General features: G+C 32.9%; 1 protein-coding gene across 1 annotated transcript in view; it reads left to right on the plus strand.

Annotated features, from left to right (window-relative positions):
• Nucleotides 1-323: 323 nt before the first annotated feature.
• Nucleotides 324-17,763, plus strand: part of LOC124373188 (glutamyl aminopeptidase-like) — a gene marked incomplete at its 5' end in the record, with an annotated part of 32,230 nt that continues 14,790 nt past the window's right edge. The window contains 9 exons of the mRNA XM_046831590.1: nt 324-615; nt 2,598-2,768; nt 3,860-3,957; nt 4,694-4,828; nt 6,048-6,346; nt 8,316-8,401; nt 9,427-9,551; nt 13,568-13,771; nt 15,881-15,960. Coding sequence (XP_046687546.1) covers nt 324-615; nt 2,598-2,768; nt 3,860-3,957; nt 4,694-4,828; nt 6,048-6,346; nt 8,316-8,401; nt 9,427-9,551; nt 13,568-13,771; nt 15,881-15,960 — 1,490 coding nt within the window. The remainder of the gene's footprint in view (nt 616-2,597; nt 2,769-3,859; nt 3,958-4,693; nt 4,829-6,047; nt 6,347-8,315; nt 8,402-9,426; nt 9,552-13,567; nt 13,772-15,880; nt 15,961-17,763) is intronic.

Here is a 17,763-nt window from a genome sequence, read left to right on the forward strand (position 1 = left end):
ATACCACTTGAGTTTGGTAGTAAACTGTTTAGTGTTACACGCTTACTCTGAATTGTATAAAAAGTATAAATAATTTACAATAAAATTCATTTCAGTGCAATATTTGACTCCAGTTACATGTTTCTTTTGAAAGATTATTAATTTGTATTAAAATAATAATAAGGTTCAAATTTTACTAGAAGCTATTTGTTTTAATCAGTGGACACATGATTGTTTTAAAAGGTTCTTGTATACAGTGATGCCTTCAAAAATTGTATTTGTTAATATCATCAATTGCTGTGATACATTTTAATGTTATGAAAGCTTTCTGTTAATTGGTATACATTAGTTTGTTTCTCTTTTCTGTTGAACAGAGTGAGGTTGCTAACTCTCCTGGCCCAGGCCTGACGACTGTACAGTTCGCTCGTTCTGTACCAATGTCTACGTACCTGGTGTGCTTTATTGTCTGTGACTTCGATCATCTGCCACCAATAAAGAGTAAAAGTGGTTTCGATGTCTCAGTGTATGCCAGAAGAGATCAAATACGGAAAATGGAATACTCCCAGCAGATTGCTGTTTCCAGCATCAACTACTACATTGATTATTTTGGGGTTCCTTATTCACTTCCTAAGTTAGGTTAGTTGTTGGTATAACAGTCATTGATTAAACTAGTGAAATAAATATCACCATACTAACACATTTTCCTTCTCTTCAATGAAATAGTTTATTACAAATGAGGGAAATTTATTTTTAAGTAGTTTTCATGGTTCTACTGTATGTCATCTTCTCTCAGGATAGCACCTGATATTCTCTCCTTCAGTAGATTTTTGTCATATCAGATATCAGGCTGTAGATCTGATTATGGAACATGAGAATCTGAAGAAACATCTTCACACAGTCAGCATTTTTAGAATAATCTGATTTGTAAATTATGTAATAAGCTGAAGGAAACTGCTGCTCCAGAGGTGCACGATAGACTATGGAGGCTTAAGTGCTTGGCAATAGGCCGCCCTTTAAAAGAAGAAAGAGGAAAAAAATTATTTTCCAGCTTTCTCAGCAACGTTATTTTAACACACTGTTATTCATCAGTTATTCCAATATTTGCTATTTTTATTATAAATACTAAAAACGATTCATACCACTTCAAGAATAACCAAAGATGTATAATTAAGCCCTTTCCTGATTTACAGAAATTCCATAGTGTTATTACATTGGCTATAACATTTTGATAGGCCAGACAAATAACTGTCCAGACCACTAAGACTAGTATTTAAGAAATCTCAAAATTTAAAGAATATGTTTGAAGGCCCAAAATGGCATTAGAAATAATTTGTCTTAAAAATTTGTCTTTTATCTATAAACTATGTAATAAACAATGTGCATTGTAAATAGTAGTAACATCAGTTACTTCAAAAGTAGTGAGTGTTATACAAAAATCTTATGCAATAGTTAGTGAATTGAAGTATACTGTAAATGAAGAATTAAATTTTCCAACTAATATGTAGATTTTATCTCAAGAACTACATTGGGCAGAAAAATTCCTTACAAGTTACAATGGCCTGTCACCACTTTCAATTAAACATAGGGATTAATAAACCCAGTTGCCTTTTATTTATAACAATAAAAAGGTTTTGAGGGTTGTTATAAACTCAAAAACTATGCTCAAAATTGAACCTTGTTATACTTATGATGAGAGGGTTTGGTGACCAGGTACAACCTTTTGAAGAAGTTGCTCATTTGTTTAACGCAGATCTCTCTTATTACATCTACTGCATTCAAAATAGTACAGCGTTTTGAGCGACTGGCAGTATTATAGACTGACAAAGAAGTGGAAGACCCTTATATGCTGCAAATTAAAGCAAAGCCTTACAAATACTACAAACATTTGTCGAAGACCCTACATCATAAATAAGGAATGCTGTGAAAATAATTCATTAGCTGATTTAAATTTAAGAAATTATGAATTAGAAATCCAACTTGTACTAAGAGTCACATGTAGTGAAATGGCCTTCAGACTTACCCCATAATATCATTAATACATAAGATTAACCTCAAAAACTTTCTTAATTTTGGACATGGAATAATAGTTGATGGCTCTTTTGAAAAATACGATTAATACATATCAAATTACAAGAAAATATTCAAATACAATTTTAATGGAGATTTTTAAGAAAGAAGGTTACTATTGTTATTACTAATTTTTTTCATGTGACTATGTGAGTAATTCCTATTTTTAAAACAAATTTATTTGATTTTAAATACAGTGTATTTTTGTCCTTCTATATTATAGCCAATCTATTTAGCAAACCTGAAATAACCAACATAAACAAAAAATTCACTTTTTGGGGCTTGTTTACTGTGGACAAAAAATAAATTAGACAAATAACTAACAGTTATGCACTGTCTGCCGCTTGTATACAGAATGAGACATGTAAATGTAAGAGAACACCCTCACTGCATCTTTATAGTGAAAAAGCAGTTATAGCTACCGACTTCAAAAATATTTCTTCAATATTATTTTTTATATTTTGCATGAGGGCTTTGAGTTTATTTTATCTCTTAAACTGTTGTGTTTGAAGTTTAATGTAAAAACTATAAACAAAACTTTTATTTTTCAGATCTCATCGCTATCCCTGATTTTGTTTCTGGAGCTATGGAAAACTGGGGTCTGATAACTTTCAGAGAAACTAGTATTTTGTACGATCCCGACTTTAGTTCAACCTCAAACCATCTTGGAGTGACTTTAACTACAAATCATGAACTTGCACATATGTGGTTTGGAGATTTAGGTAATTCAAATTTTTACCATTATAAATATTAAGTTTCCATTTATAAGTAGCGTGAAACCCAGGTTAACCAAAAAAGAATTTCGGAAAACCAAATTTTTGGTTAACCAAATTACATCTAAAAATAACCTATTAGTATTGTAGTGTAGGGGAAATGAATTATGTACATTATACTTTGAGGGATGATGGCAGGAGCAAGGGAGATAGTTAACTATTGTAATAGCAGCAGCGTGAGTCAGCAGGCGTTGGCATGGCATAACTAGCAGCAGTTAATGAAGGAGGGAGAGGGTGAATCATTTCAAGGACACATTATTTGCCCAGCAAGTCGCTATACAGCGATGTGCCACGCACACATCCACTCTTCTGGCTAGACCCAAAGGGTTGTGCAGCATTCTGCTGTTGATATATACTATTTTGATCTGTTATTTATATACACGTTTATTAGGTTAGTTATTAGGTTAGTTAGGTTACTAATACATTTATTAGGTTAGTTATTACCTAATAAATATAATAAATAATAATGTCCGGAAAAATCCTGTTTCCTTCACAACATTGTTTTATTATTGAGTATAATTCTTAATCTGTAGCTTGAATAAAATTTGAACTAGAAGTACAATTTTACTGTATATATTTTGAGAACTTTTTATATTATCTTGTAATTTTGAAGAATTTTATTTTACATTTTGATATATTAAGGCAATTAGGGCTAGTAAATTTTGCTATTCAAGAAGAATTTGATATTTAGTATAACTACTGGAATTAGAAGCTTCTTCTATGATTAAAACAATCTCTTGATTTAATGAGTAAAATAAAAGGGTTCATAAACTGATTTAGAGATTTTTTAGTTTAGATGTTACATCAGTAAGTCGTTTTTATACAGCAGGCAATATTGTTTTATTACTTGAATAATTTATTTTAAATTGTTTTTACAATTCTACATTTTATTTAATATCTTACAGCACTATTAATTTAGTAAGTAAATGCCAATCTATGAAGTAGTTAACGTAGCTGACAATCCTTTATAAAGGCTCGATTTAATATTATAGCATTTTATTTTCTATTATTCCTATTGTTTTATTTTTATATTGTTTTAGTAACAATGAAGTGGTGGGATGATCTTTGGCTCAATGAGGGATTTGCAACTTTCATGGCTGCCAAAGCCTCCGCTCACAATCATCCTGATTGGGATATGGTGAGGATCAGCGTTACGCTGAGCGTACAAATTACCATTAACTGAGTTTACTCGTGTAGTAAACGCAATAGTTGTAGCGTCACCTGTCCTAGTCCTACACTAAATGAAAGATTGAAGTTTATTCTATTCCTACTGTTAGATTGCAAACTATCTCTCTGTGTATTGAATAAAAAATACATTGCTTAAACTGAACCATGTTTCATTACTAGATTGAGCTGAAATTTTACATAAAAACTCAAATCCCGTGACATGTTATTTTTAAGAAAAATTAACAATTACTCGATTAATTACAACAGCGGTCTATTGATTTTATTTATTATTGTTTAATCTGAGTTTTCTCTGTGTATGTGTGTTAATTTTCTTTACTATATTAGTCGAACTCAAAGTAGGAATTGATGTTTTTAACAATTTTGATAATACTTGTTTTTTATGTTTATTACCAAGTTCAGTAACTAACATCTATGAGGAAAGTGTTTTAATAAATTTTGGCTGGTAAAGTTTATTCAAAGTTTCAAGCTACAGATATAAACAATTATGTACATGAAGTCTGCATAAATCCTACTATTCTTAGAAATAATTATTCAGATACATAAGATTTAAAATAAAAAGATACAAATTTAACCTTGGATTCTTATAATAATTTAAAGATTGTTAAAATTTCATCCTGAAGATAATTTATTTTAGAAATAAACAGACAGTGGTCAGATCTCACTAATGTTTCAATATCGTTGTTAAGGATACAGTTTTCTTGATTGAAGACTTGATTGATGCTCTGGCGCTGGATTCAACTCTCAGCTCCCACCCGATCGTAAAACATGTCTCACACCCTGACCAGATAACAGAGATATTTGATCGGATATCATATGCTAAGGTAAGATTATCTGAACTCCTAAGTATATACATGTCGAATGAATAATACAAGTTAAAGTAATAACATTCGTAGTAATATTTATTGAAATTTGAATTAAATTACTGTATAAAGGGAGTATCTGTGATCTGAATGCTGGAAAGGTTCATGGGAGAGGACAGTTTCCGTCAAGTTGTAATGTTGTATCTGAAGACAAGTTAAAGTACCGTAATAAAATTCATAATATTATTTAGTGAAATGGGATGTTTGATTTATTTTATGTTTGAAATAGACTGTACGTATACAATAACTATGCAAAAAGCTATCTAGAATCACTAAGATTTACTTACATTTACCAAGAAAACTTAAACTGTGTGTTAGTAGTGATATGTTGATTAATGCATATTATGCTTTTTTGCACTCTCAGATTGTATATGGTATTCCTTTATGGAGAAATAGTACTTATATGAAAGAAGTTTTTTGATGGCAAAAATATGCTATACGGATCATTAAAGGACTGGACAATCGTAAATCTTATTTTCTTCTTTGTTAAAAGAAAATATGCATAAATATAAAATTAGATCTGAAATACATAATTTAACACAAGAAATAACTATGCCCTAGATTTACTACCTGCTAAAGTTACAAAAATAAATAACAGTATATTTTGCACGACAAATAGATTATTCAACAAATTGCCACAATCCGCTCACACTGTCACTGTTAATAAATTCAAAAATTGCTTGAAAAAATGGTTAAAGGAACCATTAAAGGAAGGTTTTCTACAAGGTTGACGACTATATATATAGCTACTGATTATGGTAAATTAAAACAAATTTTTTATTAATTTTGAATTGGAGGCTAAATTCAGACTAGATAGTTAAATGTATGTATTTTTATAAATGTTGATGTAATGTATATAGGCTATTAATTGTTTATTGTTTTAAATTTTGTTAGTTTATTGTTTTTTATGTTGTTAACTGTTGTCTAATTATTTATTTGTAAATGTATGTCTTTTAATCTGTTAGTAATTTACGTTTTATTGTTAAAACTATTACAATATAGTTTATATAATGTTATTCTATATTTATTTTAATTTATAATAGTTACAAACAGAATGCAACAAATGATGAAAAATTAAAATCGTGTTATATTGCTATTGACAAAATCTATTGCATCACTGTATGTTTAATGATGAATAAAATCTTGAATCTTGAAATTTGAATTAACTTATTGTGTAAAGGGAGCATCTGTGATCCGAATGCTGGAAGGGTTCATGGGAGAGGAAAATTTCCGTGAAGGTGTGAAGGCGTACCTGATAAACTTCCAGTTCAGGAACGCAGAGACCAACGATCTGTGGAGCTGTCTACAGCGGTATTCTACAGTCGATAAAAACATCCCGCACGTGATGGATACATGGACACGTCAGATGGGGTATCCCGTACTGACTGTTACCCAGGCGGGTGACACGATAACCCTTACCCAGCAGCGCTTCACCGCTGACCAGAACGCTAGTTATGATCCTAACGAGTCACCATATAAGTAAGTGAAGACAACTACTAGTTCTTTTAGTTCAGAAATTCAAGTTTCCTGACCTATCTCGTGATTTCCACTTATTTCAAGAACTATTTAGGCAGCATTTGGCACCGGTTTGCTGTGTACTTATATTTTTTAGGTAGCTACAGCCACCCTTACAGAGGTAGTCAGCTGTGTGTTCAGTAAACCTCCACTAATCTGGCATTTAATTGTTTGGCACGGATCTTATCCCTTTGGAGACTATTAGCGAATACGGAAAACTTCGGAATTCAAATATCGAAAGTGATGTAATAAATGTTTTTAATTTATTCAGTAACAAATTTTGATCCAATTTTTGTGAAAAAAGTCTAAAGAGATAACCAAAGTAACAAAATATAATGGTTTTGTAAATAGTATTTGTCTTTTCATTTGTTTATTATATGTCTGCATACATGCAATATTGCCCGTCTGCTTCTTCAGATTACGTGCCAGTTGCTGCTTCCTGGGAGGCCACTATTTTTGGACGAGTTTTCCTTTTCTGGGACCAAAATAAATTGCAGTATTAAAAAGAATAGAAATTCACAAGTCATTACGATGATTATATGATTATCCTATTCTGCCTCCCAAAAGGAAGGGATGTTGGTGAGAATTGAGTTAAATTCCAGTTGTTGCTATTTCTGATCGCCACATGTATTTTGCCAATAAAAAACTTTCCTCTTCTGTTTGAGGTAAATCCCAGAGGTAAACATATTTATTCATGTTGAAATTAAATTAATCAAGCAAACAAAAGTTAGTGAAAACAAAAACTAAAAGAACAACAATTAATTATTTGAAATTTACAGGTGATTTGTGTGGCTTATTTTGAGATGTTTTGGTGTCAGGAATTATGACTCATCAGGTATTTTTCAATTCATTGTGAAATAAGGAAAGTATTAGTAACATTATAATGAAGTTTATTTTGGTACTCGATAAGGAAAACTTGTCCAAAAATAGTGGCCTCTGGATAATACCAATGTACCCAGATAATTGCTAAGATATGTTTAAATTGTAAATAGCCTCACTTATGCTGCTTCGTTTGATTTACATGAAGAACAATGAGTGTTCAAACTGCCAAGAAATAAGGAAAGATGTTGTGCTGTTTGCAGCAAAAAGTGCCTAAAAAGTGGTGGTAAGATGAACAAATCTAGAACAGCTTGCAAGAAGTATGAAAGAGGATTGCATGGAATATGTTATCCATGTAATGGATAATATTACAAATTCATACTAATATGTTTTTTGCAAGTAAATGACATATACTCTGATAACCCAGTTATTGCCGTAAAGAAATAGCTATTTCCCCAAAATTCTGCAAATCCCATTGAAATAGCTTGATATTTCTGGTGTACTTCTTGTATTATAGACTGGTCTCCAAAGGGTTATCACCGTTTTTAATGACAGATTTAATTTTTTATCATACAATCCATTAAAAAATAAAGTAATTTAAACTGATATATCTATAATCCTCCATTAAAAAAAGTTTATAATCTTTCCAAATACTTTTGGAATTGAAATGGAATGAAATGAAAATTACTTATGCATAAAAGTTATGTTTCAGAATAATATTTTATTTTAATTTGTGTTAAAATACAAATTGTACCATCTAGACGTAGATTTAACATATATGTGTGGTTCATCTGTGAAAATTGCAATATACTATTTATAGAGTGTAATGGTTGAAATTTTTAAACACACTATTACTTCCTTCAATGAATGAATTTTTGGTCTCCAGACAGGTGTTTTTCTAGTTTGTTCGCATGCTTCAATACATCATATCAAAGAAGCCGCAGAAACGTCGGCAAAAATACAAATAGCATCAAATTAAACCACGAAAATACCATGACAGTAAAATAAAAATAGAAGGAGGCTGTAAATCTTGTTACAATATTCTTCTTTATTACGTCTCATTTATAAAAAAAAATACAAAAGTAATTAATTTGTTTGTTGTTGTTGTTAACAGATACAAATGGGATGTACCAGTTACACACTTTACCTCAGATAACAAACAATCCACTCTCAACTGGCTATTGACGGAACAGCCCTCCTGTAAGTCCCTTGCTCTTACTTTAATATTATCTGTATTAGTATGCAACGTGAGTTGGGTACAAAAACTCAAGTTTTAATTTATAAATATTCTTTAAATATAAGGATGGCTAAGAGCTACAGTTAATCCTTTCAATGCCAGACAAGAATTTTGACGAATGTCCATTTCTCAAAGGAATTGTAATAAAGACTATTGACTATTTATTAGTAATGTTTCCTTAAAAAATTCTACTCACAATTTGGTCTAGGCTATTGTAAGTTTTGTTAAAGGAACTTGATTATGTAACATAAATAATTAAAATTCATAACTTATTTTAAAGACACTTTTCACAGGATTTTTTTAATCCATGTGATATGTACACACACTACTCTACTATTATTACGTAGAACCATGCTGACTTGATCTCCTTTGGGCCAAGCACAATGATGTGATGATGCCATTGCATTATTATAAATATACTAATACTAACTTATTTTTTTATTAAATGTAACAAGCCAGTTCTCATATTAAATTGTTTTTCTTTATTTTATTTAAAATTATAAATTTTATGTTAAAAATTCTAGCACAATCTATTAAATGCTATGAAAGATATCAAGTTCTTCATTTTAAGTTATCGTGGCGGACGATCAGCTGAAGCCTGCGCACAGGCTGAATGCCCATGCAGGCTTTATTCCTTATTAATAAGCTAGATAACTAGTAAAACTATTGTTTTCAAAATAATTCTGTTTAGTGCATTACTATTGTAATTTGTAAATGTATTTCATGTACAGTTGCTGGAATAAACATTCATTCATTCATGTTGAATGTAGATCCAGGTTATGCATCTCTCTACAAGGGAGTGTTGTGAAACATATTTTAGGTTTAATAAACTATTTAATATTAATCTGAAAAGTAAAATATGCATATATATCATTACTAAACTATTACAAGATTTTTATAAAATAATAATTTCCACTGGGATAGATAACATGGGATAATTTGACAAAGAATCATTCTCATTTATAAATAACAAGTTTAAATGTTGCAGTAAGTATCAAGATTGGCAATGCCCAGTGGTACAAACTCAACTGGCACTTCATGGGCTACTATAGAGTCAAGTACCCTCTTGAACATTGGACTACACTCACCAATGTACTTAACAATGATATCAAGGTCAGTTGTTTTTAATATTAACTAAAAATATAAATAAATTGTTTTTAAAGTAATCAGAGTCCAATAGATTATTTCACAGGTATTAGAATATGTTCTGGTTTTCTTTAAACCATTCTTTTTAATTCACAATTATACTCAATTTAGTGATACCCCTTATTTTTTATTGAGATTTTAACATTTTATTGAAGTATTTAGAAGAAGTTAGTCATTAAGAGTATTAACGTAGATTTATCAAAAAACTATTTTGTAAAAAATGCTACTGCCAATGGCGCAGTGTTGCGGGTACAGCGGTTATCGCGAGATAACCGAATCAAGCAACGTCGAGCGTGGCTGCTGCTTGGATGGGTGACCCCTGAGCGATCCTGTCTTTGCAAGCAGCCCGCCTGCCCGGCCATTGGTGGTGGTTCGGAAGTCACCTTTAAGCCATTGGTCCTCAGGTTATGTGTTAGAGAGGGTTTCTTAGCCCTTACTTCGCCTGGTAAAATAAGACATTACTTTTCTTTAAGTTTATATACTTTTTATCCCCAAGGCCCAATTAGGAAGCACATTGAGTTAAACAAAATTAAAACATACATCTGTATTTTTTATTTGGATGATACTAATAAAAGAGATTATATTCAAACTGCCAATCAATGGCGCTGTCATGCATTTGTTTTACCTGTTCAAAAGACTTTAATTAAAAACTGATATCCTACTGAATATTCAGCGAATGTTTATATATTATTTATCGTTACTAAACTGATCATTCCACAGCAAGGTCTCACAGATGGGGGTGAAGGCAACAACAGGACCTGTCCCCGCCAACCCCAAGGTTTTTAGTTTAAACTAGTTGGTTGCATATTAGTCTATTTTTGACATAAAAATTACACTTATTTGTGAACTTTGAAATCAATCATAGTTACCTTTAGAACTCTTTCAAACTTAAGATGATTAAGCGTGTTCTTCATTCACCTTCCCAAAGGGTGTCATCTCATTTTCTTTCTTCAAGGAGATGTTATCTCTCGGTTAGTGGCCCTAACATTGAGCTTGGATATCCGAGGGTTCATTTTACAAAGTGTATAGTCTGAGAGGAAATCCATTGTGTAAGTTTAGCAGTAAGCAAGAACACACTGTGTAACGCTTTCTATTGGCTGTCCTGTGTTAGCCTGGAATGTTGTTGTTATTTTTTTGGCAATTTGGATGAAGATGGTGAGTTACCTCAGGAAGACCTAGTAGTTAGTTATTTTACTATTTGTAAATTAGCCAATCAACAGCAATTTTATCATCACCAAAATGGAAAATAGTTGACAGACTTTGAAGAAAACATTTACTTAATAGTATGGTTGCACTCCCCTCTAAAATTATTGTCATTCCAAAGTAAAAGATTCATATCTCTTGATACTTTTTAAATTTGTTTTGTCTGATTATACAGCATTAGCCATAATAAACAGTACTGAAACTGAATTAGCTGTAGTTGCCTTCTCGATCATCTGATTCAATTGTCGATTATTGCCACGGCTTTGTGTTCATTACTTCTTTCTTATTTGAACCTAGTTTTTGCTAACATGGTGTTAACAACGGTAGAGAAAGCTATTATTGTAGAGCATTATTTTCGCTCATACGGAATTGGACGTGCGGGTGGGCCAAGCTTGTCATACACTGCATTACGTTTTCAGGAACATTTCCACAACAACCCGCCTAGTAATGCTGTAATTCTTAGTGTTGTTGAACAATTTTGAAGAACGGGTAGTGTTTTGACACAACGAAAGGACTTTTCAGGTCGCCCAACTACTGTCTGTACAAATGAAAACCACGGAAGAATGTTGCAGCAAGTGTTACAGTCACCGAAAAGAAGCCTAATGCGAGCTTCTCTTAACCTGAATATTAGCAATACGTCAATGTCAAGGATTTTTAAAAACCATTGGTGGTTTTTCCCTACAGAATACAAACTGGACAAGCTTTGAACTGTAGAAACAAACTAGCCAGAGTTCAGTACTGTGCTTAAATGTTAGCAATATGCTATGAAGAACCTGAGTTTCTGAGTGATGTATGATTTACAGATGATGTTATGTGCACCTTAATGGTTTCATAAACAAGCAGACAACACGTTTCCTTGGATTTAAACATCCTGACATTGTTGTAGAGAGGCCACAGCATAGTAAGCATGTAACCATTTGGTGCACTGTGTTTTGGGAGGGGTATAGTGGGACCATACTTTTTTTAGGCAACAATGGAGAGACTCTTACTGTAAATCAGTATCGATATAGGGCCATTCTTGATCGTTTTGTTAGAGACCTCAGGAGATTTTGTCGTCCACGACGAAACCTGCCGTTCAGTTCACAGTGGCGCCACCAGTAACACTGCCGTTAACAACATTGCTTTCCTCCAACAAACCTTTGGCAAACCGTCTCATCTTCCTTAGAAAAAAACTTTCCTTACCCAGCCCACTCCCTCCACATTACAACACCGGATGCCTATGTCTGGGGGAATGTTGAAAGAAAACATTTTCCACGAGGACCCACCATCTGCCATCGTTCAACTCAAAGAAAAACTAACCATGTGTATTAGGAGAGTGGCAAAACCTACATAAACGGTACGAGTGTTGCCTCAAACTGAACGGGAGTCATATTGAACATGTTAATACCTGAGTGTAAACCTATTTTGCTTCCTTTAACTTGCATTTATTGGATAAACTATATGTAATGTTATTGTTTTTACCATAAAAAATATTACCCCTTCAGTACTGTTTATTTTGGCTAATACTGTATTATTCGAAAAACTCAGTATGTATTGGCTATGTGAAATATAAACAGCAATATGTATTTTATTTAAGGGCTAACTATAGTGAAACAACCTTGAGTTTTACTCTAAAAACAATTTTAAGCACTTTATACCCTTATTTTTAGTTGTAGGGCTATAAAAGATACGTCACACACATCCAAATTTTTTTTATAATGAGTTAATTAAAAAAATTATTTAAACAATAAAGTACAAAAAGTTACAATTTTAAAAAAATAAACAAATATTTCTGTTACTGAAAAATATCCAGATGTGTAATAATTATATATTTAAAATTAAATATCTCCCACATTCTACAGCCAAAAATAAAAGTATAAGTGTTTGAGGTTTAACCTTATTTTTGTGGAGCTAAAATCAAGATGTTAGCCACTACAGCTGATTCTTAAGCAATCTAAAATCATATGCTACTGTAACACAAAACTCAGATGTTGATTTGCTTAAATAACTGTAATTTGTGATTTTTTTAAATAATCAGACAACATTTAGTAGGATTGTAACTATTTTAGCGTACAGAAATGAATTCAACATTAAAGTGTGTAGCCGCAAACATGACAAAATACAAAAAATTCTTAACATCTGTACAGAACAGCAAACTAAATTTCTCGTTTTAACAATAGATGCTGACCTTTCCTGGACCGCTCATGTTGACGTACTAAGTAAGAAACTTAGCTCTGGAGTCTACATAGTAGGCAGAATGAAATGGATAGGTGGCAGCAAAGACCAGTAGAATCCTACATTAGATATGGCGTGATTGTGTAAGGAGGACCTCCAAACACAACCTCAAAAGAATACTTGTCCTTCAGTAAAAAGCTATAAGAGCAATTGCCAGTCTCACACCAATGGAAAGCTGTAGAGAGGCTTACAAAACTCTCAAAATCTTGACAGTCACGGTTCTGTATATTCATGCAGTGGTTATGCATATTGATCAATTGGAACTGCCAAGAGGTAAGAAACACCCATGTCTACAACATTTGAAGAGTTACTGACTACCAACGTCCTCCTCATCATACTACTAAATATACAAAAAAAAACCATCTTATGCAGGATAAAAATTTTCCAATTCACTACCAGAGAACCTGAAATGCCTACAAGGAAAAATGCTTTGAAGTCAATCTAATTTATTGTAAACTGTACGCCATTACATTTCTTAAAGATTATCTGATTTCTAAGTTGCTTTATTTACTTAGAAATTTACTGAACTGTTTGCATATACACAAATTTTTGCACATTTATGACAGGCAATGGATGCTGCGGACCGAGCCAACCTGATGGACGACGTGTTCAACCTTGCAGAGAGTGGTCACCTGGACTACAGTGTGGCATTGTCTCTCACCACGTTCCTGCACCACGAAGATCACATGGTGGTGTGGACTATAGCTGCTAACAACTTGCTGTCTATTGACACTCACCTGCGACTCACTCCCGCCTACTCCAACTACAGGGTGAGTCACTAAACCAGGAAGCTAAAATTTTTAAATCTACTGACTGAATGGTGTTTAGGTTATTCTGTGTAAAATTACTTAAAATATATGTTTACGTTTGGTTAAACTATTTCTTGAAAAATAAAAGTTAATTTTGTCTTTGATATTTTACATAAGTGGATGTTGGGACACTGGTACGCTAAAGATTTACGAGGTGTGATCAAAAAGTTCCAGGATTTTATATACTATGGGAATGCAATGTCTCACAGCAATGCGGTTAGCAGCATTGTATTCCCAGACTCAACAGTAACACAGCTGTGTTTGCAGATCAATCATAACATCACTGAAAGTAACATTAGCACAGTTTGTTTGAGATTAGTTTTATAGAGTTTGGCTATTTTTTGTTTAATGAAAATGAATGTGAAAGAAGAGCAACGTGTTTGTGTGAAGTTTTGTGTGAAACTGAACAAAGCATTTTCTGAAATCTTTTTGATGTTACAAGAGGCTTTTGGTGAAGAATGTCTAAGCTGATCATGCTGCCATCAGTGGTTCAAGAGGTTTAAAGATGGCCGAACATCCACAGACGACGATGCTCGTTCCGAACGCCCTTCAACGTCAATCAATGATGATAATGTTGCTAAAGTGAACGCTCTCGTACGATCAGACCGTCAACTAACAATCCGTGAAATGGCAGAAGAGTGTAACATTTCATTTGGATCATGTCAGGAAATTTTAGCTGAAAAACTTCAAATGCGTCGTGTTGCAGCAAAGTTTGTGCCAAAACTGTTGACTGAAGACCAAAAACAACACCGAATTCATGTTTCTGAGGAACTTCTTCAAAAGGCAAATGACGACGAAAGCTTCTTGGATCATGTCATTACGGGAGAATGTCATTATGTGGAAACAAAAGCCCAATCATCACAATGGACATCAAAAGGCTCTCCAAGACCTAAGAAAGCACGTCAAGTCAAATCAAATGTGAAGGTCATGCTTACGGTTTTCTTTGACTGTAAAGGTGTCGTCTATTATGAATTCCTTCCACAAGGTCAAACAATTAATCGTTTTGTTTATCTTGAAACCCTCAGAAAATTGCGTAATGCTGTGAGAAGAAAGAGACCTGAGCTGTGGCAAAGTGGTGATTGGGTCCTTCATCATGACAATGCTCCTGTTCACTCTGCATTAGTTATCCGTGACTTTTGGGTAAAAAACGCAATGACTGTCATTCCTCAGCCCCCCTACTCACCTGACCTGGCTCCAGCAGACTTTTTTCTCTTCCCGAAGCTCAAGAGACCCCTGAAAGGACGAAGATTTCAAACAGTTGACGAAATAAAAGAAAAAACCACAGAGCTGCTAAACACCTTTACAAAAGAAGAGTTTTCTGGGGCCTTTGATCAGTGGAAAAAACCAGTGGGAAAAGTGTGTAGCTTCCCAAGGGGAGTACTTTGAAGGAGACAAATTCGAATAACCTGTATGTTGTATGAATAAATGTATAAAAATTCAGTCCTGGAACTTTTTGATCACACCTCGTATGTCTATCTAAATATTTTGAATAATCATATAATTTTTGGAATGGTGTAGTTTGTTTTAGTTAAAAAAATGATATGTTAGCTGTTGATACCACTCTACCATATATACGAAGTTGAAACTGTACATGTATATTCCCAGTCCAGAATTGCCATATTGTGTTTTGCTAGGAATTGAATACAGTTTAGCAGTCTCATGCTCCTATGGCTGCAAGCTCCGACTAAAATATCCCTAATTATGTACAAGTTGATCAAACAGAGTAACTTCTACTACAAACCCACAGACCAAAGAAATAGACTGGGCACAGATGAGCGACGAGTGAAGCCAGCTCAGCTCGGTGGCACTAATGAGGAGTGGGGAAAAATGCACGAGTCATCCACTTCCGAGCTTTACTCAACCTCAATTGTCGGAAATTGGTGCAAGGAAAGTACCAATAAGGGTGTGTGGTTCTGTTTTAACTTCTGTAATAATCCTTATATGAGAATACCCAGTACACTTCTTTCTTTGGTCTGTGCCATATACCACATACTGTACACCATTTACTGCATACCTTGGCCTTTATACTCTGTACCAATCAATTATTCTGATGCTGTTTTGTTGTTATAGAGATACCTGAGAAAATTGATAACTCCCCATTTCAATGATTCTCTCTGGAGTTTCCCACTGGATGCGACTTTCCTTCAAAAGTAAGACCTACAAAGATAAAATAACCTAAAGTTACAAAAATTTGTGTATAATGAGTGTCGAAAAAGTTGTCTGTAAGCATATTTGGGTAGTTGTCTTCCTACACGTTTGTGTTGTTAATACCTGTAAATACCATCCATTTATTTAAATATTATTTTCTAATTGCTACAAGTCTTTTTTGTTTGTGAGGTTATGAATATAAAAATTATTATCTGATGATTATGTACATTTTGCGTTATTTTATAATTAAAGGAAATCAAAACGTACTACATGCCAATGGGTTGATGCAAGGCACAATGACATGATGTGACTCTGGAGCAAATATGTCATTTCAAATTCTATATGCTACAAGTAATTAATAGAGAGCTGAATTTTCCCCTGTTGATAACTGTGACATCATGTGTAATTTAAAAAATTATTTGATTTTCCCCCTTGTACTTTTTTCTTCCATTCCGTCACCTAATCATCAATATTGTTCAATCCAATTCTTACCAGTTCTTTAGGAAATCATCTGCAAATAAAACGTAATAGAATGAACTTTTAAAACGTGTTTTATTGTATTTAATATAACTAAAAAAAGGCTTTGATCATGTTTCCTAAAACCTCATAAGTATTTTTGCTGTTAAAACAAATAATCAAAACTTACTTATATTTGATTAACAAAAAGTTTCTGTAAATATTAATGACAATGAATGGTGAAATATGTTTTAAGTAGAAATGGTAAGCTGCAATCTATTTTTCTATATGCTATAATAATATACATTGATTTAAAATTGGTATGACAAATAATAGGCTGTAATTTCATTTTTATAGTAATAATATATCAATGTAAAATTTGTATTACAAATAACTTGCAAATGGAAGTCTATGATGTGTCACTGCGGAGCAGCATTATACTCAGAAACACGTGTTGTTTAGTAGATTGATAAAATAATATTCAAAGGGGGAACATTGGGGATCCGCCCTCACTCTCATAGGTACTATAGTTAGAATTATCCTGTGAGAATGATAATCTAACGATAATGACTGCAGCAATATTGTCTGATTAGTCAACAAGGAAAAGCACCATAGAGCATCTTTAAGTGGAGCTGACTTTCGTATGAAACATTCCAAAGATCTGGGCTCAAAAATTGATCCCAGAGGTGATTCTTTTGGTCGCTTCTACCTGGTTCATCTCATACAGCAACTAATGAAAAGTTGTTGTAGTTTACTTTTAATGTCAGTGCATCAACTAATAGATTTTATATGAAACAGGAAATGCTGAATAATTGCATTCACAGAATACATTACTATTGAAAAAAACATTATCATTGGTAAAAAGTATTTTTATCGTTGCATAGAATGTTGTCCTATCTATTTATTTTTGTCTGTTTTGTTTATTTAAGACAAGAAACTGAGGAAACGCCTCATTCCACTTCATGTATAAGGACCTTTGTGATGGTTCTGGATTGGCAAAATATTTAGGATGGTGTAACGATAGGGGTTGAGTTAGCCTTCTGGCTTCTACCAAGATCCCATATAATATCCACCATGAGTTGGGGTTGTGGGCACTGTCTCAGAAGTGTAGTCTAGACCAGGGGAAATTAAACTCCCTCATGTTTATGCTTGTGAAAAATTTTAAAAAATACAACTAATTTGTGTAACTTTACTATCACAGTTAGTAGTAGAGAAAGAAAGTCAAATTAACTAAAATGTATTCCAAAAAATGTATTTGTTGGAAAATCAAATGTTTTTTCCTTTCTCCATATGTTCTCTTCATTGACATAGAAAAGGAATGGTTATTGTGTTAATATTATTTTGTTAGA

This window comes from Homalodisca vitripennis, unplaced genomic scaffold, assembly GCF_021130785.1.
Source record: "Homalodisca vitripennis isolate AUS2020 unplaced genomic scaffold, UT_GWSS_2.1 ScUCBcl_5016;HRSCAF=11520, whole genome shotgun sequence".
Classification (NCBI taxonomy): Eukaryota; Metazoa; Arthropoda; class Insecta; order Hemiptera; family Cicadellidae; genus Homalodisca; species Homalodisca vitripennis.